Genomic DNA, 21,468 nt, shown 5'->3' with positions numbered 1-21,468 from the left:
GTCATAGGATGTCTAATATATCGCCCTTTGAGATAGGTAACTTGCTCTTTCAGATCTCCTCGAGACGGGTGAGGGATGGAAGCGGAACACGTTGGGCTCGGCTCGTTGGACTGCAGTGAGGCCTTCTGGAGCTCACATCGGCCCACTCCTGAGTGACCATACGGAAATTGCACACGTGCTCGAGTGTTGTTGCACAAATTGTTCGGTAAGCAAGTGCACGAGGGAGCCTAATGATAATTATATTTTTTGCGAGATATATTCAAGTAAGCAACACCTGCTCGGTTGCCAGACGATGGCAACGGAACATGAACATGCCCTATCAAGTCCTCACGAATGTTGGTCTTGAGGCCATTCGTTCTTGGTTCTGATGATATGCTGACACACAGTCGAGCTTCAGGTTGGCCTAATAGCCATCAGAAAAGAGGTATCGAGGCGAATTTCGAGCTATGCTCTGCTCATCTTCACAGCAAGGCTTTCTTCTCATCCGACACATCCTTGGGGACATCCGGAGCAGCTTCTAACTGGATTGAGCACACCTCTCGAATTGGGCTCTCTTCTAACCTGATCGTGCCTTGCTCTTGTCTATCATGTATCGTTAGTGAAGCCCTTCATCCATACTTTGTCAACTATGACTTACCTCCTCACACAGCTACCCCAAGTCTCCACCATTACCACCACAAGAAGGAAAGATGTTGCAAGATAGATGATGAGCATATCGTTGTTTTCGCGTAGTAGCCTCCCATGACGACACGGCATTCCTGGTCGGGCGAACGACGCAAAGGTGGTAATATCGACGTCGGTCTCGGTAACCTCCAGCAAGTCCTCATCGCCCAGTGTCACGACAGGCGCATCCATTTCGTCCTCCCATGTTTCCGCGGCAGGCCGGTGTTTTGTGAGCGGTCGCAACTGCGGTGAAGCGACTTCTATTGGTGTTTGCGCAGATCCATCTTGACTCCTTTCGGAGATAACACTGGAGAGCTCGCTCGACCGGGACTGGAGGACAGTCACCACTCCATTGGCAGCGTCCGAGAAGATTTCCAATCGTTCCTTCAACAAAACAGGCACAGGCGAGCATGTCGCCATATGCGCAAGGCCAAGCACAATGTACCACCTCATTTTGATATGTGACCAAGGTGCGACAATTTAACTCGGGCAAATCCAAGAACTCACGGGGTGGTCGCTCTTGCGTCCTTTTAAGGAGCACCCCGGCGACAAAGAACAAAGAGTGACGTCGGGCTTCGAAACCGAGGGGGCGGTAGTGGAATAATCCAAACAAAGGAAGGGGAGCAGGAGCTTGCCGAGGCGCAATGATGCGCAGCGATGAGGAAATTCGAAAGTCAGTGAGGCCGGGTAATTGGCAGAGGCAGGCCCAGACAGCTGAATATGCCGAGCGCAATATGTTGAAAGACAAGAAACACCGAGTACAGATGCTATGCAGCAGGCTAAATGGAGGAAGAGCAGAAATTGAGCTTACAAACGCCGTTACATGGGAGCGGAAGTCGGAGAAGCTGAAAAGGACGGCGTGTTGGCCCCGCGAAGGTAGTGTGGGTGGTTGGGTCTTTATGAAGACGGGAAGCCACCACCAAGCAGGGCATTTCACGATAGCGTCGAGCTCACATAGGACGACGTCCATAAGCAGGGCGCACCAGGCCAACAGGCCCCCGTGTGCTAGACGCCGCCATGCACCCGGAGGGTCTACACCAACCGAACCACTGCGCCGCAGTGCATCTCAATCTGCTCTTGGCGCCTGGTCCAAGGCAGGCAGTCTGTCGTGTATCGGATTTATACTGTGGTGACCACCTCTTGGAACAATGTGATGATGCGCTGACTTGTTGCCAGTCGGCTGTTGTGGGCGAAGGCGTCCAACGAATCCCCAGCTTTTTTTTTCGCGACCATTATGCCACCGGTGGGCAAACGGCGAAGCCGATCATGGAGCGGCCCACGCTAGAAAATGGCCATGTGCCAGACGACGGCGAGGACGAGCGAGAGAGTTGGGTGTGCTGAGACAAGCTGTGAGCGGCACGTTGCATGCATATCGGTAGGTGCCGGAAAAGATTGGGTCAACTTGGCAGCCCTGTCCTTCTCGTCCTTCTCTTGCGGGGTGCTGAAAAGGTAGGGGGGAAGCGTAGCGACACAGAGAATCTCGTATTTCAATAATCGGTCGCCGTTCCGGACCAACGACCCATCATACGAGTTACCCAAAACGACGCCGTTTGACCATCGTGTTGATTCTCCAGCAAGCCGCGGTTCATGCGATCTTTGTCTTGGCTTCGTGGGGGCAAGTAAGTTCTGCATCTTCAGCTGCCCCAGTAGGTGTTTCAATGGCTCTGAACTGGAAGCAAGGCGCCACTTGTATAAAAGGCCCGTCTGCATCTGTAACACGAGCTTCTGAGCTGCTGATGGCCCACTTTGACAACGGGTGCCTCCTATGCTCATCCACGGCCGTTGAGCTAGAATAGGGTATATCCATCGCCGAGAAATGCAATTGAATATGCAGCCCCTGAAGACTTACATCTTCGCCGCATCAATACGCATCCAAAACAGTGGAACTCGTTGGCTGGAGCGATCGAGGCCAACACCTAAAAAGCTTGACGATGCCAGCCATGGCCCGGATGCCGCTCGGGAGGAGAACAGGAAAAAGCTTGACTGACCCCTTCATGCATGAGGTACACCTTGGGTGGTTATCAGGCCTTTTGTTGGGTTACACAGGCGGTCCGAAGGCGGGATCCTGGTCCTGTGCCTGGAAAGGTTGCATGCTTAATCTTTGAAGTGAATGGAACCGTGAAAAGCTCCAGCTGTTTTTGGAGATATGTTGGTGACGATGATCATTGCTTACGCGTCGTAGGAGTCGCTCATGTTAAATCGCCCTGATTACCCATGTCTGTGGGAGCATGCGTACGTGTACAGCATGTCCAGAAAATAAGACAAGCAAGGGACTGAGTGATGACAGAAAATTGAACTCTTTCTCCTGAGGTTTGATGTGGTCGAGACGGAAGGTGGATGGCGGGACCTGAGGGCCCCACAAATCAAGAAGTGGCCCAAGCTTTTAGCGTGCTCGGTGCCAAGGGGCAGCTATTGCCTGCCACACGCCAGTGCAATGGCTTGCCAATGCGGCTTTGCTGCTGGCGAACACATCAGATTCCTCCCCTACATGTTTAGCACTGCTGTGGCATTCATCGACAATATCATTGTGCATATGGGAGAGCAGTGACTCCACCCCATGGCCCCTCCGTCGGGCCTCCATCAATCGGCCATTCCCTCCGACTTTGAGAAGCCCTTCCCAGCCCTGGTGCGCTCCTCGACCGTCCCAGCGAGCCTCAAGTCGCACCGCGCCGACCCATCCCATCTGGCCCCCGAGGACGCATATACCCCTATTTCACCACCCAGACAGCCTGGCCTCTTCGATACCGGTCTCGATACGCGGCCACGGCACATCAGGCGTAATGACACGAGCAGGAGTCGTAGTAGAAGGCGGAAGCGCTTCCAGAAGCTCTTATGGGTGAAGCAATCATGTGCGCATACTGGACACCATTCTCTTGTGGTTGCTCCTGACCTAACACGAGCGCATTGCAGATCCCGACAACTATACCGACCAAGCGACCTTTCTCGAGAACCTACAGCGCAACCCACGGGTGCAGCCGTATGACTTCTGGCCCCTGGTCGCCGATTCGACTGTCATCTTGCAGCATGTCTGCTCCGTCATAATATTCATTGTTTGCTTTGTGGGCATATTTCAGGAGAGGGTGAGCCCCGTGTCGGTAGTCGGATGGGGGAGCTTTGCAACGTTTCTCGGTTGGCTGCTATGGGATTGGTGGATGACACAGGAGGACCAGACCGGTGCTGGCGAAAGCGGTGACATGACAAGGAGCATGCGGGATGGGCGAATTTACAGAGAATACCGACCCCCTCGGCGACAAGACTCTTTACCTGGGCCAAGTCTTCACCAACCATTGCCGAATAACATCAGCACAGCTAGCATATCGAGCACCTCGAACCTACCATCAGCAGCCAGCTCGACTACCAATCTCCTCCAATACAACCACCGACCAAATCCGACACCTCACCAGCATCATGATAATACCTCTCACAACTCAACAGCACCTAAGCTCCTGACTCCAGGACACTCACACTCGCACTCTGTCTCCTCAGTTCACTCGGTAACATCGCAGAACAGCGCCAACTCCCCAACCAGCACCAGGGGTCCAACCCACGACTCCGACCCAGACTCCCTCCCCAACACACGCGCGTACCTTCGCGTATCAACCATCAAATCCGCCATCCTCATCTACTTCACCTTACTGGGCTTATCCCCCATCCTCAAGTCCCTCACCCGATCCACCTCCTCCGATTCCATCTGGGCCATGTCCTTTTGGCTCTTAGCAATCAACATCTTCTTCTTCGACTACTCAGGCGGCACCCCCTCCCACATCTCTGGCCCGCACAAAACCAAGAAAATGCCGGTCGCTTCCTTGTCAACCAACGCCGCTCTCATGGCGTCCACCGTCCTTGCCTCCCGCCTTCCCTCCACAGGCCAAGTCTTCTCCCTCACGCTCTTCAGCATCGAGGTGTTTGGCCTGTTTCCAGTTTTCAGATCATACGCTAGGCACCGAAGCTGGCGGTATCATTTTCTTTTGACTGTGCTGTTGGTTTTGGGAGCGGGGGGTGGAGTGGGGATCATATTAGGGGAGGCACCGGCGACGTCGTGGCCATGGAAGAGAGGACTGGCCGGGATGGTGATTGGGTGTTTGATCAGTGCGGTTGCGATTGGGGGGTGCAGTTGGTGGTTGATTGGGATGCAAAAGTACAAGAATGAGATTTATGGGCCGTGGGATCCGGCGAGGCCCATCATTATCAGTAGGAGGCATTGGGATGATGATTAGATAGAAGGGATATGTTGGTTGGGGGAGTAAATATTTGGATAGAGATGAAAAATAGTAGATTTTGATTTTATCGGAATGAATGCTGTGTGTGTGATGGATGGCCCTTCACATTTACTCTTGTGCATAATTGTGAGGTTATGCAGTCGAATCTCATGATGTACCAAAAAGGTATCATGATAATGATGAATGAACATCAAAACATTGGGGCCGAGCCAGGGCTCGAACCTGGGACCACTTGCAACAGCTTATGAGAGGGAATTCCCAAAGCAAGTATGCTACCACTACACCACACGGCCATTTGGAACAATGGAGTTCTTTGTTTGTGTGAGATGTGGCATCAGCTTATTGGATTATATGTGGGGAGCTCTCAGCTGAGGAGAGGAGCCATGCCGATAAGGGGCTGGATGCTATGGGGGCACGGCAGGTGAGTCAAGAGGGGCAACAGACATACTGAGACAGAGTGGTTTTGATGAGTGCCGGCTGTGTAAAACGCATAAAATATATCTTCTATATGACATATAAAGTAGATGAAAGTTGATTGACCTGGGTGAACTTGTCCCTTCTGATTTCAAGTGAAGGGTTAGGGTTGATCATATCTTCGGATGAAAGTGATGTTGAGGATGTGCTTTGTCAGCACGATCACCGCCCCACCCAGCCGATTGATTGCCCCTCACTCATTCCCCTCACAAGTTAATTCCGGTGCTAAACTCCGCATGATAGTGACCTCCCCAGAGCCCAGCATCCGATTTTGTCCCAGTAATGTCGTCACTAGTATATATCGGCTGGTGTTCAGTGCTAGAAGGGTGGGTGAGATAGCTTGTGGCTCTGGTACAACGGCGGCGAAGTGAGGTGCCATGCCCCTGTCATCCATTAAGTCAATGAAACAATTGCTTTGCTCTTTTCTTCATGGTGCGCTTTTGAGAACTCGTTTGCTTGTCACGAGTGATATTTCTCGCTTTTGAAGAGCGATCTGTTAAAGCGCATTTGAACTACCCCTCGTGGCTTATCAATCGACTTGCCTCTCACCACAGCTGGCTTTAACCGGTCGAAATACAACAACACTTTGGACTTTCAGCGTCGACGTTTCAACAGTTTTTCAGTCTACCACAATGAGTAGCGACAATTACCGCGGTGACCCCAACGATGGCGGCCCGCTGGATTCCGACGACTGGACCTCCTACGTCCCGTATTCGATGCATGAAGCTACTCGCGAGCGGGTCGAAGACGGAGAGGAATATGACCAGGAGTATTATGATGAAATTTTGAGGGAAGAAATGGCAGAACATGAGCGGCTTCATGCGTCCGGCGATGCCGAGGGACTCGAGTTGGAGGTTGTGTTGGAGCAGGTTCTGGTCGGTAATGAGGATGATGAGGATGAAGAAGATGAAGAAGATGAAGAAGATGAAGAAGATGAAGAAGAAGAAGAAGAAGATGATGATGATAATCAAGCTACTGCCGAGGAGAGGGAGGGGGGTCAGCTACTGAGGAGAATTGTGAGACTTGTTGGGAATGGTGAGTGTTGACTGGGGGTGATTGATGAGACCCGGCTGACGATTTGTAGGTGCCTCGGGGGCAGTTGGGTTGAGCCAGCGACAGATTCTTGCTTTGCTGAGAGGGCATGATCTTACGGACTTGATTTTTGATGATGCCGAGGTTGATGAGATGATGTATCAGCGGCGGACCAACAGACAAGACCCGGATAGGTTTCCCAAGGTACCGAGTGAGGAGGGGAGGAAACTGATGGAGTCGGGGGCGTTTGGGTCGTTTGATATCCGTGATCGGAGGTATAAGGATATCTCGAGGAGGATTCTCGATCGAGAGCTAGGTCTGGGCGGCAAGGCTGAGCAGCTGAGGAATCGAGGAATGATGCTGCAACAGATGATACCGGTATCCAAGCCAGAGATGATTATCCATTACGACGATCCCGTTTGTTGCGGCCAGTTCTCCGACGATGGCAACTTCTTTTACACCTGCAACAAAGACTTTAAAGTACGGTTATACGATACCTCGAATGTTTACGACTGGAAGTACTACAAAACGTTCGACTACCCGTTTGGTCAATGGACGATGACCGATGCCGACCTCAGCCCTGATAACCGCTGGCTGGCGTTTACGTCGTTGCAGCCTGAAGTTGCGATTGCTCCCACCGACCCGAAGGATACCGGCGATTCATACACACTTAACTTTGCCGGAGGGCACAGTCAGCCTGGGTATGGTGGGAGCTTTGCTATCTTCTCCGTGAGGTTCTCGGGCGATGGGCGTCAGCTTGTCGCGGGCACGAATACCGACTCCGTGGTAGTGTATGACATCGAAACACGCACAACATTACATCACGTTCATGGGCATAACGACGATGTGAACGCCGTTTGCTTTGCCGACAAGAACTCGCCTCACATCCTGTACTCCGGCTCAGATGACTGGTAGGTTTTCTTCTTTTCTGCACAGAAAGTCTTGAGATGGTAACTGATGCCATGTCTCTATAGTACGATTAAAGTATGGGACACCCGTTCCATTGGCGACGGCCGCCCAGCCGGGGCCTTTGTAGGACACACCGAAGGCCTTACCTATATCGACTCCAAGCAGGATGGTCGTTACATCCTTTCCAATGGTAAAGACCAGTCGATGAAACTGTGGGACTTGCGCAAAGCAATGTCTACCTCCACCTTCCTTTCAACAAACCCAACGGCCATCACTCAATCTCCAGATTATCAGTTCGACTACCGCTGGCAAGAATATGACGACTCACGATGGTATCAGCACCCCCACGACAACTCAGTCGTGACTTTCCGTGGACACAAGGTTCAGAGGACACTCATCAGATGCCACTTTTCGCCACCCAACAGCACAGATAGTCGATACGTCTACTCTGGAAGTGCAGATGGGCATGTATACATTTGGAACATGGACGCCACACTCGCGAAGACCATTGACGTTCAAAAAGCCACAGAGCCAGCCACTGGAAGCAACACGAGACTCAGGATGAGGCGGTATAGATTGCATAGCTTCGAGAATGACTGGAGTACTATTGTGAGAGATGTGGGATGGCATCCGAATGCGCCGGTACTGGTCGCTAGTTCGTGGAACGGCTCGGCGAATGATACGGGAACGGCAAGCGTGCATGGGTACAACGAGGCTGACGATGATGATGGGGAGGAGAGTGAGGATGAGGGGATGGCAATGGGGAGAGTGGTGGATGAAAAGTTAAATGCCCCGCGGGTGGCTACTGGAGGTTGGAGGCAGAGATATGATATGTAAGAAGTTGAATGATGTTTCGGCGTTGCATGGCTGGATTGGGAGGCTCAAATTGAGATGATGTGTATGATGCCTATGACACTGTTCTGGACGGTTTAGGATATCGATTGATTTCATGATCTAGTTGTTACATTTCGGGTATCTGGTAACGTGACAGCAACTCTATTGCTCCCACGATCTTGATGGATGAACAAAGTTTGTCCCAATGTTCTAACAGGAAGGTGCTCAGGTCGGCCGTTCGAGGACGCGAGTGTGTGGGGGCTAAACAAGGGGCGGGGAGGACGGAAGTGGAGGTTTGCCCCCATGGCCCCCAAAGGCTTGCGCAAAGACTCCATCACGTTATCACCTCTTGATTCTTCTCAACGGCCTCAAATGCCGGTACCTTTGTCTGAATTACCTCTAAAAGTAGGTACCTTTGTTGGTGCTGCGCCTTATGCTAAGCTTACTACGTCTAGTCGTCCGGTAAGCGTAGCATTCTATAGGTGGACGATGAGTCGTCGGCGCCGAGAATCATTTCCCGAATTTGCAAGGCTCTCTGGAGTCACAGTTGCACGCCGACCTAGACCTTGTCTGTTGAACTAGCTTTTTTTTACCCGAGGGGTTACTCAACCCAAGCGAGCCACTACGGCAACGATACATGGGTGTATATCTCGAGGCTGTGCCTCTCAGATGGTAGGCAACAGAAATATCGGCACACGCTTGGCTAGTACTGACCCGAAAACTGTAGCCCTAACCGGCCGGATGCATAGAGGTCATGCCGGCACCTCGCGGCTCTTGGGTCTCATTCTGGTCGCTGAGACACGATGGTGTCGTTGCATTGATGAACAGATGAGTAAGGGTCTTGAGCAACGGCATTAGAGATGGCCCGCAGACGACTCAGATCGACGTGATGGCTTTCCCTTCTTCATGGGTATACAAGGGAGTGGGCTTCTCCCCCGCCTGACCCCGAGTTTCACGCCTGACCACGACTCTCTCACTGTCTTGGATCTCGCGGAAGTCGGCGTGCTTGTTGTAAGCCGACCATGTCCAGAATTTTGAAGGCGCCTTTCAAGGCCCTGCGGACTAGGTTGCCGCCATCGAGTGATACTCAGTCTCAACAACCAGACGAGGATCTTCACAACACGAAGCCTTTGGTCCTCAGAACTCCTTTCTTGATTGCAATCGGTCTCTAGTAGGTGCCTCTTCTCCACTTTCATGATCAAGGTTCGCTAACAAGACTCATTGTGCTAGCATCATTGGCCTCATTGTGGCACTCGAATATGGTTTTCGAACAATCACAATCGCGGAAAACCGATTGCCCGTCCTTAATGAGTACGGGTACGAAGACGGTACTGGAGCCTACGGCCCCTTCCTGGCACCACGCCTCTATAAGGCTAGAGCAGAGGAAGACTCGTCCCAGTTGTCCACAACCACTGGATTCTCGTCCACTGGAACGCCATCTGCAACAAGCACGGCTCCTCCGGTCTTCACATCCTTCCCGCAAAACACCAGCAGCTCAGTGTTCACCCCGGAGCCGATCTTGATCTCAACGTCGACTTCAGCGTCAACGTCAACGGCAATGTCAGGATGGGATGCCCTGCCAACAGAGGCCATGGAATTCGGTGAGCGTATCGGATATCCTGTCATACACGTTCCGACCAACGGAACTTTGAGCTCAAACAGAACCAGCCCCTATGGGATACAACGTCGAGTGCCGCCCAAGGATAAGTATGGGCAAATAGCGGGATACCGAATCAGGCTATCCTTCTGGCATATAGCATATTGGAAAAGTTCTCGGCCTGGGGACATACCATACGTCCGCACGCCAGTAAAGTTTATCAGCAATATCAACTTCTTTCCACTGGATAAAGCAACCGAATCGGACTGTACGATCATTTGCGACGGCCCTGCCTTCGTCTTTCTGGAGCCCTCGTGTTGGTCTGAGTGGTCAAGGGTTGCAACAGCCCAACGCGACATGCGCGCTCTCAATCCATCGATCATGGTAGAGTACAACGAATTTCAATTCTACGGTGCTCGGCCGTGTGCAAAGGTCGCCCCAGATATTGTGGAAACCAGACCGGTTACTGCTACTCTGTTTAACCCTCTTCCATCAGTCACAACCACTGAGCTCATATACGAAGATGTCGTGGTGACAGGACCGGGCCAGGGGTCATATGTTCCTTCGACCTACACTCTGAGTGATATTGACGGAAAGCCCACCACTACGGTGACTACGCCCGTTTGGGTGCCTGCTGAAACGGCGGTATACACAACAACCGTCATGACCTTGACAGACAGTAATGGCAGGCCGACCGCCACAATCACCGGACATGGGAGGAGCTCAGCGAACCAACCAAGAACCCTCTTCGATGACAAGGGGAAACCTACGGCCACAGTCATTGTGAACGGCGGGCGATGGGTATGGCGGACAAGAACAATGACAGGTGGGCATGGGACTACACCGATCGCAACGATCACTGCTTTTGCGACTCTGAAGTTTGCCACTGTCACTGGGTATGACGATAAAGGAGTGTTGACGACTGTGACGGGCAAATTTCCTCTTGTTCCCAAGACCATCACTATGCGTGATTCTAACGGGGTTCCCACGGCAACGGTAACCACGCAGGTTCCCACAACATACGACTGGGGGGTCACGATTACAGATTCCAACGGTCGACCTGTGGCCACAGTGTGGTCCAAAGATGACGCCGGTATCTTTCGCGCCTGGGACGATGACAGCGACGGGAATCCCGCCACCTTGGACACGGTTTCATGGGGTGCTTATCTTTTGGCATCGTTCCTGCCCATCATCATCATGTTACCGCTCACTATCCTGGCGCAAATCATCGATTCGCACGTCAAGGCGCTACTACCTTTGAAAGCCATGTCGCGCCGCTCCGATGGGTCATCGGCCGAGGACTCATTGTTTCTTACAACAGGTGGCATCAAGGGTTTCTTCACCAGTTGGCGTCTCTTGTTTCGTTCAAGAGAGCCAGGTTTGCTGCTCTCGCAGATGTTGATTCTTGTCTCCTCTGCTACCGCCTCGTTCGCAACAGAAGCTATTGGCTTTAAACTCCATGGAGGTTGTACAGTCGATAGCTTTGCTGGCTGTTTTATGGAGATTGCTATCTTCCGGGCGCCGGGTCGGCTTGTACAGGTCTTTTTGAGTTTAAGTCTAGGTGTGGTTGTCTTTTTGATATTCGCAATGTGGGACTGGCACAAAAACTGCGGATCGGATATGAGGAGTATTGCTGGTGTTGCTGCGCTCCTTACGGAGCAGACAACACGAGAAACCATCCACAAGGCCAAAGTCAACATCACGGACAAGTACGTCGAAAGAGAGAAGATGATCAAGGAACTGAGCGACCATAGGTTTGCCCTGCGTCAAGTGGCGCAGGCACCACTACTGCCGCCCAGCCCGAGGCACTCCCCAACAGCAACGTCCATATCCAGCGAGACATCCCTGGGACTGTCCTCGTCACAGTCGTCGTCACAGAAAAAGTATGGTCCGTATTGCACAGTGAGGCACTTGACGAATCGGTCGAACACAAACAGGCCACACCTGGCCCTTGTTACACTGCCAAACGAAGGGCAGAAACAGCCCGGCGCGAGCAAGAAGACAAGCGACAAGAAGACAAGCGAGGAGGTGTCTTCTTCTATAACCAAGAAGCTGTTTTCTCTCAACCCAGTAGCACAAGACTACATTGCCCAGGTCCTCTTTCTCCTCACCATCATCGGCTTTCTCATCATGATCTTATACTACGAGCTCACAAGCTTTCACGACTCGGCCTTTGAGATCTTTATGAACTCACAGAGCCTCGGTGTGCGCGCCTTATTTGCCGCTTTGGGTTTCATCATCTCGCTGTTTTGGGATTCTTACTTCTTCAGTAAGTACCTCACCTACTTCTATTCTTTAAAACCAGATAGCTAACCACTTCCCAACAGACATAGCAACCCGAGAACCCTACCGCCTCCTCTCCCGCCACCCCCGCCTCCTCCAGACAGACGGCACCAGACGATCCAACCGCTTCTTCACCACCCCTCCCCCCCTGCACGTCTTTGAGGCCCTCACCCCCTCTAGCATCTTTTACAGCCTCCAGGATGGATCATTCATCGTCCCTGCCGTGGCGGCTGTGACGGTGTTGTCGAAGCTGACCCCGCCGTTGTTGTCCAACATACCGTTTGTTCCTTGGCTTACGTGGGAGACTCACCAGGCGTGTGCTTGGTCGGTGGTGGGGACGTTGGTGTTGATGATTTTGGTGCTTGGGTGGAATTTAGTTGCGGTGAGGTACCCGTATATGCCGGTGAATCCGGGGGGTGACGGGATGGGGTTGGTTGGGTGGGTGTATTATCTTTGCGATTCGAATGTGAGGGCGGAGTTGGGGGAGGTTTATAGCAGGAGGCAGGAGGTTGAGAACAGGGGTGGGGTTTGGGGATGGTGGAAGGGAAGGGGACAAGGAGGGGAGAAGACGGAGGGATCGGAGGGGGGGAGGGGGAGATATGTTACTTTTGGGAAGGTGACGGAGGCTCAGACGGGGGGTATGAGGGTGGGTATTGGGGAGTATGGAGTTGGGAGGGGGTAGATGGGGCTGGTGTACTCATATGATAGCATTGAAAGGCATGAAATAATGATAATGAGGCGCCGATTCCAGGCATATCAAGCATGAGACATGTTGCATCACTTAAACCGTGAACATCATTCCACCACGACCGTCTGAAGTCTTTCCAGCATAACGATATCTGGCAAAGTGATACAGCCCACGGAGTATTCAAGAGCTTATAACCACTTGGTCCGACAGCTCTTTTCTCAATAAGAAGAATCGAACGATTTAGTATGGTAAAGCCAACGAGCTATATCCCGAAACATCCATACGACACAAGTAAACCCGTCCCAAAAATCTTCCTCTGTCAATGACTTGTTTCGACGCCACTCCCCCAGTAAATATCAATAACCCTCACCAATGACCACCCATTGGCCCCCTCCCCCAACAATCAACCAACACCAAAGCAAGCCCGAGTTGGATCATTATAGTCAAAAGTTTGGGTGAGGTACCTAAGGTACTGTTGGTTGTGGACTGGATTGGGAGGTGGATTCGCGCGCCCGCTCGCTCCGTGTGGAAGCCCCTCATCCCGATAGAGAGAGCTGCAATTTCCGTGACGGGCCCCGGTTCATGAGGTGGCTAGAGCTCTTAGAGGGCGAGGGTGCGATTGATTCTCAGTTTCAGGAAATATGCCATGGGGTAGAGTGTTTGGGTGCCCTGCAGTTGTTTGATAGGTACGGTGTGCACAAGGGGGGTGATTGCTGGATGGAAGGGGGTATAATTCTCTGTGGATGGTCGGCGGACCTGCCCCGATAATAGGAGGACATATCTCGACGATTGACGGGCAAGTCTCACCGGTGATTAGAGATATCCGCAGGTGGGACATGGGCCGTCCAAGACTAAAAAAACTGTTTGAACAGACTTGGAGGTTTTGTGTGGGTTTTCTAGGAAAGGGTTGAGGTTGATATGAGGAATGAACGAATAGGTGCTAGCTTTCATGGCAATCATTTACCTAGGTATCAAGAAGTTAGGATATTGCGATACTCTTCACGGTGAATAATACGTCAGTATCAACATTCACGGGATTGGAAGTGGTTTGGTATGTTCGATCTGACAGAAAATTGTATAATGCATCACGTGTCCACCAAAACTCACAAAGTTTGAACAGTATTTGATCGGAACATTGTGGTCTTTCCATTTGGGGGTATTAACTATTATGTACAGTATACGTTTTGCCATGTATATCTTCCCAGCTGTCCCATGTATAATAAGTGAACCCTTCCCATGAATCTTCTCATCACCTTCTCTTTGCCCAAGATGCATATCCTTCTTTAGCCCATCAATTGTTCCGATCATGTAAACTTTCAAAAAGAAAACTCAAGGGGGTGACGAGATTATGGGGGGTATTTGCGATAAAGCCAAAAAATAAATAAAAAAATCCCGCCCCCAAAATAGCCGCCAAATAATGCAATGCAGTAATGCTATGTGTTCGTGAAGGATCGTACGAATTGGATATCAAGGCTGAACCCACCAGGGCGCCGAAAAAGACACTTTTGATAAAAATAAGGAAATGGGGTTTGTAGTGTACACGTTTTGTAGCCGCTCAAATCAAAAGATTTAGAGGGCAAAGGCGGCGAAAGCCGCGACGACGGCAGCAAGGCCGAAGCTGGCGGCAACACGCTCACCACCGGCGAGGACGACGCTCTGGGTGGGGCGGACGAGGCCTTCAGTGCCGGTGGGGACCGAGATGGTGGTGCCGTTGGCAGTGATGATGGCACCGCCACCGTTGTTGCCAGGAACACCGGGGAGACCGCCGTCGACGATGGGAGCAGCGGTGATGGGAACAACATCAACAACGCCGGCAGTGCCAGTGGTGAAGCCGATCTCGGGAACGGGGACAGTGGTGGCAATGACAACGGTGGTGCTGCTACCGGGGATCTCAACACCGGCATCATCAGTGCAGGGAACAACAGTGGTGGTGTCGATGGTAATGGTGGTGTAGATGGGAGCAACAGTGGGAGTGGCGGTGATGGTAAGGTAGGTGGTGACAGTAGGAGCCGTGACTACGGCGGGGTTGCCACCAGCCCAAGGAGCGCAGAGACCCTGGAAGAAGATGACGGCCTCGGAGATGATCTGATCGGAACCACCGTGGGCGTACAAGCAGTCGTAGACGTTCTTGACGAAGAGGGCATCGGGGCAGTAGCACCCCGCATCAGTGTTGTCAGAGCAGCCGACCTGGAAGAGGAAGGTGTTCAAGCACGAGGGGACAACCTCAGGGCAAGGGAGAGTCTCGACGGGCTTGACAGAGGTGACAATGCCAGTGGTGGGGATGTCAATGACGGTGGTGGCGGGGGTCTCGGTAACACCAGGAGCAGGGACAGTGGTCTCGCCAGCAGCAGGGGTGGTCTCGCCAGCGGCAGGAGAAGTCTCGACAGGGGCGGGGGCAGAGGTCTCCTCAACAATAGGGGTCTCGATGACAGTGGTGAGAGTCTCGGTGACGGGGCAGATGGTGGTGGAGACGGGAACGGTCACGATTGTGGTCTTGATGGAGTTGGCTGGGCAGTCAGGGACGGTAGGCTCGCACTGGGTGATGGTCTCGGTCTGAGTGGTGAAGATGGTGGAGATGGTCTCGAACTCGGTGGTGATCACGGTGGTGATGGGAGTGGTGATGGCGGCAGGCTCAGTGCTGGTGGTCTCGCCGGCAACCTCAGTAGTAGTCTCACCAGCAGGCTCGGTGGCCGTCTCCTCGGCGGGGGCAGTGGTGGTCTCCTCAGCGGGAACAGTAGCGGTCTCCTCAGCGGGAACAGTAGCGGTCTCCTCAGCAGGAGCAGTGGTGGTCTCCTCAGCAGGGACCGTAGCAGTCTCCTCAGCGGGAACGGTGGCGGTGGACTCCTCAGCAGGGACAGTGGAGGTCTCCTCGGCGGGGACGGTAGCCGTAGACTCCTCGGCAGGGACAGTGGAAGTCTCCTCAGCAGGGGCAGTGGTCTCGGGAAGGACAGCAGTGGAAGTCTCGCCGGGAACAATAGCAGTAGAAGTCTCGGTCTCAGCGGGCGAGGTCTCAACAGGGGCGGTGCTGGTCACATCGGCAGGAGTGGTGACAACGGCAGTGGTGGTGGCAGGCTTGGTAGTCGCGGGCTTGGTGGTCACAGGCTTGGTGCTAGAGGCAGTGTTGCAGTCGAAAGAGACAGTGGGGACCTTGATGGCGCAGCTCTTCTTGGGCTTGTTCTGAGGAGGGAAGATGATGGTGACATTCTTGGCACCACCGCACTGCTTGTTCTTGATGGTGGTACCGGACTTCTTGCAAGCGTGGCGAGTCTTGCAGACAGAGCCGTTGGGCATGTCATAGTGGAACTCGAGATCGCAGTCGAACTCGGGCTGGACAACAATGGTGCCGAGGGAGAACTTGTCGACAACGGGACCGCAGCCGAAAGATGGAGACTTGTTCTTCTCAGGGTGGCAAGTACCACCAATGAACTTGCCGCTGCCGGGGCGAGAGTCGAAACGACCCTTGTTTCCGTCACTGCCGCACTCGAAGCCCTTGAAGGTGAAGTCTCCGTAGTTGGCGAACGGACCAGGAATGAGATCAGCCCAGTCGAAGCCGGATTGCTGCTTGGGGGTACACTTGTTGTCGATGTTCTCGGGGCAGGTGAAAGCAGGAGCCTTCTTGAACTGTTGGAGGTGTAAGCGACTGAGCAAGGTGTGGAAGAGATGACGATCTTTCAACTTACAGTGGCCTCTACGCCGGCCGCGAGGGCGATAAGGGGGATATAGCTCTTCATGGTGACGAGCTGCGTGTCAATATAGACAGTAGAACGATAGACCGGGTATAGTTTATGGCGGTGGGCTGAATGAATGCCGGTAGAATATCAGGCGAACCTTGCGCCTTCAGATACAATGCTGGCTTAAAATGTTGATGTCGTCTGAACGATTGTGTCGACAAGGAAATCCAATAATGGTTGGAAAAGAAAAGAAGCTTGAGGCAAAGAAGCGAATGACTTTGCCGTCGGTTGTTCGTTAGAGTAAGGTAAAGGAAATGCCACACCACAAAACGTTTGAACACTACTGACCGAGAAAGAGAAGAGCGGGAACGGAGGCGAGGGCAGGACTCTGTTTATACCAACATGAGGGCATAACATCGGGTCCATGACCCCCATGCAAAGGAGAACTCATGTCACTTCATGGTGGAGAGTCTGGCCCAGACAAGGCCGTGGGCCAGCCAGACCAGCATCCCCTAGCAACTGCGTTCACACCCTGTGTCGTTGGGAACGGGCAGAACGGCCCAACATGGCAGCCAGTGAGGGCTTCGTGGGCGCTAGGACCCTTTGCTCCTCTGGCGATGTGACGTTTGGCGAGGGGTGAGGTCAGGGCCAAAGTTCACGAAAACAGTCGTCTCCACATTGAAAATGCCCGGCCGATGTTGCGCTGCTGTCTCTTGGTGGCGCGCGGCTCCAGGGGCGGCAGGCAGGGGGTGCTGGTAAGCGACAGGGGTGCGCTAGAGATCTGGTCAAGGGGTTGGCTGAAGGCTTTGAAAGCTGCCCATCGATGTGGCCCAATCGGTTACACATCTCGACGTCTGAACGGAAAGGGAATGTCTTACTCTCTCACTGCTGTCCTGTAAAAGGGTCAGTTCAGGCACTGCAATTATAAATGGCTCTGCGTGAGCGGCAAGAGGCCTGCCTGCGGCAAAAAGGGCGAATGCGATGAGCATTTCACTGTTGCCTCTCTGTCACAGCTCACTGTGCTACAATCCGGGAATTCTTCATGTCGGTAACCCTATTCTCGTTGCTGGGTAAGCAAAGCCATGCTGCCGGACACGAGATAGGATCCATTTTCTGTGATGATATTGAATGTTGAGCACGAGCACGCACCCCTTTACGTCCTGTGCCTTCACCGTACACAGAGTGATTCCGGCAAAAGAAGGCAGTGATGAGCGCGCGGATGGCACCTTGATGGTGCAGGCAAAATGGGGACTTGCCCAAAAGCTTGAAACAGGTGGCTGTCTGCTTCAGGCTGCTCAGCCACATTCGAACGGTGGCGCTACTGCAGGTACGAAGCCATTCCCGCACGATGCATTTTGGGCTGCAGCTGCTGACTTCCAATTGATCCTTCTGTCATTGTTCGACTTCTGGCAGCCCTCTCTGCTTCAGCGATGTTCCTGGATTTCCCCAGCGTTCGGCTCTGGGATCGTTGGCTACCAGGAACCGATCATCAAAACTCCACCCCCGCCCAAAACGGCTGTGGTTCGTTATTCCCCACAATGAAGCGTTTCCCAAAACGATGCTCAATCACGGCCCGACTTGCTTGTTCAAGAGTCAACCCTGTTCGTCATTCCAACAAACGGACCTCCGATCTGTCCACGCCGGGAGTATCGACCGAGTTTATCGATTGATGCAAAAGGGGGCTCGCAACCGAGTCGTCGCCTCATCTCCGCTGCTAAGAGATATTGTCAATGCTCAGAATAACTTCAAAAATACACTCGTTAATTGAGGTCAGCTGAGCTGGTATTATTTCTGTGTCTGTGAGTGCAGTCAACACAAAGAATCGCTACCTAGTACTCCGTAATCGAACGGGTGTCCGCAGAATCGAAGTGCCGCGTTTCACCGCACCCGCTGTCAGTTGTCCCTGGACTGGCGCCAGCAGTTTCATGTTTCAGGTCTGACCAGCCCATCAGAGTCTGGGTTGGGGATATCTGACCAATCAACATGAGCCGCTTTTCTCGGACCGACGTCTCCACTAGAACATTGTTCCCTTTCCACGATGTCACTGATGTCCAGAAGCATCGTGAACTCAATTTCGCAGAGGCCAAACGATCATATGCACTGCTACACTGACGGCTGACCACGGAGCGTCCTGTGCGCTTTTCACAGTCACGACCTTCAACGAAATAGGGAAAACTGGATCACATTGCAACGGTATCCACGGACTCATCGAGCTGCCGATCTCCAATATCTGCTGGACGGCCAATTCCTCTGGTATCGGCCGCTTTGACGACGAGATGGAGTCTGCAATTTCAACACAGCTGTCACGGGTTCAACTGGCATCATCGAGAAACGAACATAGCTTGCCGTTCATATCAAGCGCTGGTGCCGTTTTAGTGTAGTCCCAAAATAGGAGCGATCCAGCCAGAAAATCCCGGTTGACGCTCGCCAAATTCGCGGTTCCTGGGTCCACGAGGCGCTGCCGCCAGCGAATCGCCCCGTCAGATCGGGTTGATCGGCAGCCTCCGTTTCTGACAACCGCCCACCCAGCCCTTGAAGGCGTCTAGAAGCCGCCCGAAACGCCGCCTTCAGTGTCAACACAACTCTCAAAAACGCTCATCACAGACATTCTTCTCGCATACGCAGTAATTGTGAATAACTTCTTGCTAATGACAAATGGTACGCTGATAGCTCGGTGTCCGGGCACTTTGACGAGAACTGGTGGACGACTGAGACATCGCGACAGGGACAGGGTGTAAACCCCACAACTCGCTTGGAGCACGCACTGCCAAGAGCAACCATCGCCAGGCGTTTCTTTCCAAGTTCAGACAGGTGGTGCAACGGTGGAGAGTTATGCCAAGCACAACCCCTTGTTGTGTTCTGCTCAGGGGTTCCTCAGTCTTGTTTCGAGTTGAAGCCATCACATTCGTATCCAACGCTGGAACACACATGAACCAAAGCTCTGGCCACCGCAAGAATGTGCAGATAGCTTCGCCTGCGAGAAAGAGACCATTCAGTTGTGGTCCATCACCCAAGTCATGTTGAGATTACCCAAGGCCCGAGCCACCAACAGCTGGTTCAAAGCGCAAAGTTATCGTGCGCTGGACAAGTTCATAGTGTATGGAGTCTTCAAGCGTCTTGGAGACCCGGTAACACCGATGTCTGATGAGACCGAGGCGGCGATTCCAGCCATACGGATATGGGGATCCTACTTCGTGGCTGCGACTTCGGCATTTCTTGTGTCATCGTCTCTTGGGTTGGGAAAATCACGATCCCTCCCAGCTCAGCCCGGCTCGATAACACCAAGTCAAAGCTCTGAACAAGAACCCAGCGGTCTGGATGAAACAAAGCAACACCACACGAACGGCGAATACGCTACACCAAGATCCTTTACAATCCTACTTTGCATCTGTCATACCCATGGCAGGATATTCATCCTGATGCGCCGGCCCGCTGCCCAGGTCGATCAAATTGTAAGTAAACAAAGATCAGATCTTTACCCCCTTCCTAACCAGTCGTGCCCGCCTCGTTACACCAGACCTCTGGTCCTCGACCATGTTTGTATCACTCATCCAAAGCTCAATGCACTTCTTCAAAAGACGGACGGCACGGCACGGCGTAGCCAACCCGACCATCTGGACTGCCTAAAAAGAGACGAATCGGCCGCTTTTATCCTCCCTCCACCGGCTGTCAAACGTTGGATGGGGGCACAAAAATGCGGCACACACCAGATGGCCGCATATCACCGCCTTTCAGGTCCCGTTCCGGGTCTTCCTTCTGGCCCGGACGACTGGCCTCGTTCTTAACTACTTAATTTGTATACATAACGTCCAACGACAGCTGCCTGCCCGTCTGCTTGAACGCCGGCCCGTTTCCGTCTGTTTGAGGTGATATTATACCGGCGTTTGTATTACCTCGGCTGGTCTGATAGAGTGACCGCCGGCCACTGCTAGGCAAAAGAACCAGCTTTGGTATCAGGTAAACTGGCCATCATAAACATGCTGTAAGCTTTACTATCCATACAAGCGAGTCTCGGCCTTCAGCCAAGTGTTCGAGGTACCGTGTCCTGTCGACAGGGCCGGACTGTCTTCCGGCGTATGTACGAGGACAATTAGGAAGACGCCACACCCACACCCATCAGATAGAATAGTTTAGCTCTATTCAGTGGGGGGTTAGCATTGAAATCCCGCCGGCCTCGTAGACCTTGTAGATCTGTAGGCATTGGGACCACCTACACAACCTTAAAGCATGTCCCTCTCATTCGGTCAAGTTTGATAACTGCGCTCCGGAAACTTTATTCGGGCCTTCTTATGGTCGAGCGGTACTTTTGTCGACGTGAAGTTGGTTGATTTGAGGCCGCTTATCTGGTGAAGCTATCAGTTTGCAAGCTGCATTAGTGGCTACTAGGTAAGAACTGGTGTGTTCAACATCATGTAAAACTTCATAAAGACAAGCATGTCTGTGCCTGCCACCGTAGTATCTCCCTAGCCATTCATCAGAACTACAAGTGGAGAAATAATGACACAGTCAAATCTGCTCATCAGCTACAGACGAGATTCTGAACAGACCGGCGTAGCTTGAAGCTTCTCATCATACGTTTCTTTCCCTTCACACATATTCCCTCCTTACCTTCCTCACCAACCAACCCTTTCTCCTTCCCACCGCCCTAGTTCCTTCCCCAGCATCCAATCCACCCCTTGCTTCCTCGTCTGCCAGCCGCAACTCCTTCTCTCCTTCCCCTCCTTCCAGCTTATAGCCATTCCTTCCACACCTCCCCTCAACAAGCAATAAACTCCCATATGGTGTAGTGGTCAGCATATCAGGCTTTCACCTACCTACTGACAACAGTCAAGAGGAATCTGAACCACCCTGGAGCCCCGGGTTCAATTCCCGGTATGGGAAATTCGTTTTGCTGGCTTCTCCATCTTTGTTTTCTGTTCCGTATTGTGATGATGGTTGATTATTCTGGTGGTATGTCACCGTTCGAAGGCCTGATAAACAAACCCCAATAGACTCATGTCGAGCGACAACAAGTAATGGATTTCATTATTTTAGTCCTCCAGAAGATGAATATGGCAAACGGCATGGCACCTATTTGCTCTCTGTCCAACAGTAACT

The 21,468-nt window shown here is 52.6% G+C and overlaps 6 protein-coding genes and 2 non-coding genes across 8 annotated transcripts; 4 read left to right on the top strand and 4 right to left on the bottom strand.

Moving 5' to 3' along the window:
- Positions 1–461: 461 nt before the first annotated feature.
- On the bottom strand, positions 462–2,957 carry QC763_117520 (uncharacterized protein; the record flags this gene model as incomplete). Its single annotated transcript, XM_062908338.1, has 2 exons — positions 638–2,957; positions 462–582 (listed from the first exon to the last, which is right to left on the bottom strand). Exons 1-2 carry the CDS (start codon positions 1,114–1,116, stop codon positions 462–464), a joined length of 600 nt encoding a protein of 199 aa, XP_062771423.1. The 5' UTR covers positions 1,117–2,957.
- Positions 2,958–2,982: 25 nt separating this feature from the next.
- GPI2 (glycosylphosphatidylinositol anchor biosynthesis) lies at positions 2,983–4,955 on the top strand. Its single transcript, XM_062908337.1, has 2 exons — positions 2,983–3,512; positions 3,574–4,955. The coding sequence occupies exons 1-2, from the start codon at positions 3,221–3,223 to the stop codon at positions 4,878–4,880; spliced, it is 1,599 nt and encodes a 532-aa protein (XP_062771422.1). The 5' UTR covers positions 2,983–3,220; the 3' UTR covers positions 4,881–4,955.
- Positions 4,956–5,084: 129 nt separating this feature from the next.
- QC763_0020840 lies at positions 5,085–5,176 on the bottom strand. The gene has a single exon. It is a non-coding gene; the product is annotated as a tRNA-Pro (tRNA).
- Positions 5,177–5,989: 813 nt separating this feature from the next.
- QC763_117500 (uncharacterized protein) lies at positions 5,990–8,135 on the top strand (the record flags this gene model as incomplete). Its single annotated transcript, XM_062908336.1, has 3 exons — positions 5,990–6,392; positions 6,442–7,300; positions 7,364–8,135. 3 exons carry the CDS (start codon positions 5,990–5,992, stop codon positions 8,133–8,135), a joined length of 2,034 nt encoding a protein of 677 aa, XP_062771421.1.
- Positions 8,136–9,154: 1,019 nt separating this feature from the next.
- QC763_117490 (uncharacterized protein) lies at positions 9,155–12,694 on the top strand (the record flags this gene model as incomplete). Its single annotated transcript, XM_062908335.1, has 4 exons — positions 9,155–9,303; positions 9,363–11,741; positions 11,778–11,998; positions 12,057–12,694. 4 exons carry the CDS (start codon positions 9,155–9,157, stop codon positions 12,692–12,694), a joined length of 3,387 nt encoding a protein of 1,128 aa, XP_062771420.1.
- Positions 12,695–14,269: 1,575 nt separating this feature from the next.
- QC763_117480 (uncharacterized protein) lies at positions 14,270–17,495 on the bottom strand (the record flags this gene model as incomplete). The annotated part of the gene is made up of 4 exons (XM_062908334.1): positions 17,390–17,495; positions 16,381–17,264; positions 16,037–16,321; positions 14,270–14,887 (listed from the first exon to the last, which is right to left on the bottom strand). The coding sequence occupies exons 2-4, from the start codon at positions 16,429–16,431 to the stop codon at positions 14,270–14,272; spliced, it is 954 nt and encodes a 317-aa protein (XP_062771419.1). The 5' UTR covers positions 16,432–17,264; positions 17,390–17,495.
- A 274-nt stretch (positions 17,496–17,769) lies between these two features.
- Positions 17,770–19,998, top strand: QC763_117475 (uncharacterized protein; the record flags this gene model as incomplete). The annotated part of the gene is given in 2 exon segments (XM_062908333.1): positions 17,770–19,823; positions 19,843–19,998. The coding sequence occupies 2 exon segments, from the start codon at positions 19,389–19,391 to the stop codon at positions 19,996–19,998; spliced, it is 591 nt and encodes a 196-aa protein (XP_062771418.1). The 5' UTR covers positions 17,770–19,388.
- Positions 19,999–21,143: 1,145 nt separating this feature from the next.
- Positions 21,144–21,252, bottom strand: QC763_0020790. Its single transcript has one exon. It is a non-coding gene; the product is annotated as a tRNA-Glu (tRNA).
- Between the last annotated feature and the right edge of the window lie 216 nt (positions 21,253–21,468).

The sequence above is a fragment of the Podospora pseudopauciseta genome, chromosome 1 (genome assembly GCF_035222475.1).
Source record: "Podospora pseudopauciseta strain CBS 411.78 chromosome 1, whole genome shotgun sequence".
Taxonomy (NCBI): Eukaryota; Fungi; Ascomycota; class Sordariomycetes; order Sordariales; family Podosporaceae; genus Podospora; species Podospora pseudopauciseta.
This window is presented reverse-complemented; position numbering and strand designations above follow the sequence as displayed.

Coding starts and splice junctions, on each gene's coding strand:
- GPI2 (XM_062908337.1), top strand. CDS start 3,221: ATGGCCCCTCCGTCGGGCCTCCATCAATCGGCCATTCCCTCCGACTTT. Junction 3,513..3,573: donor CTTATGGGTGAAGCAATCAT/GTGCGCATACTG, acceptor AGCGCATTGCAG/ATCCCGACAACTATACCGAC.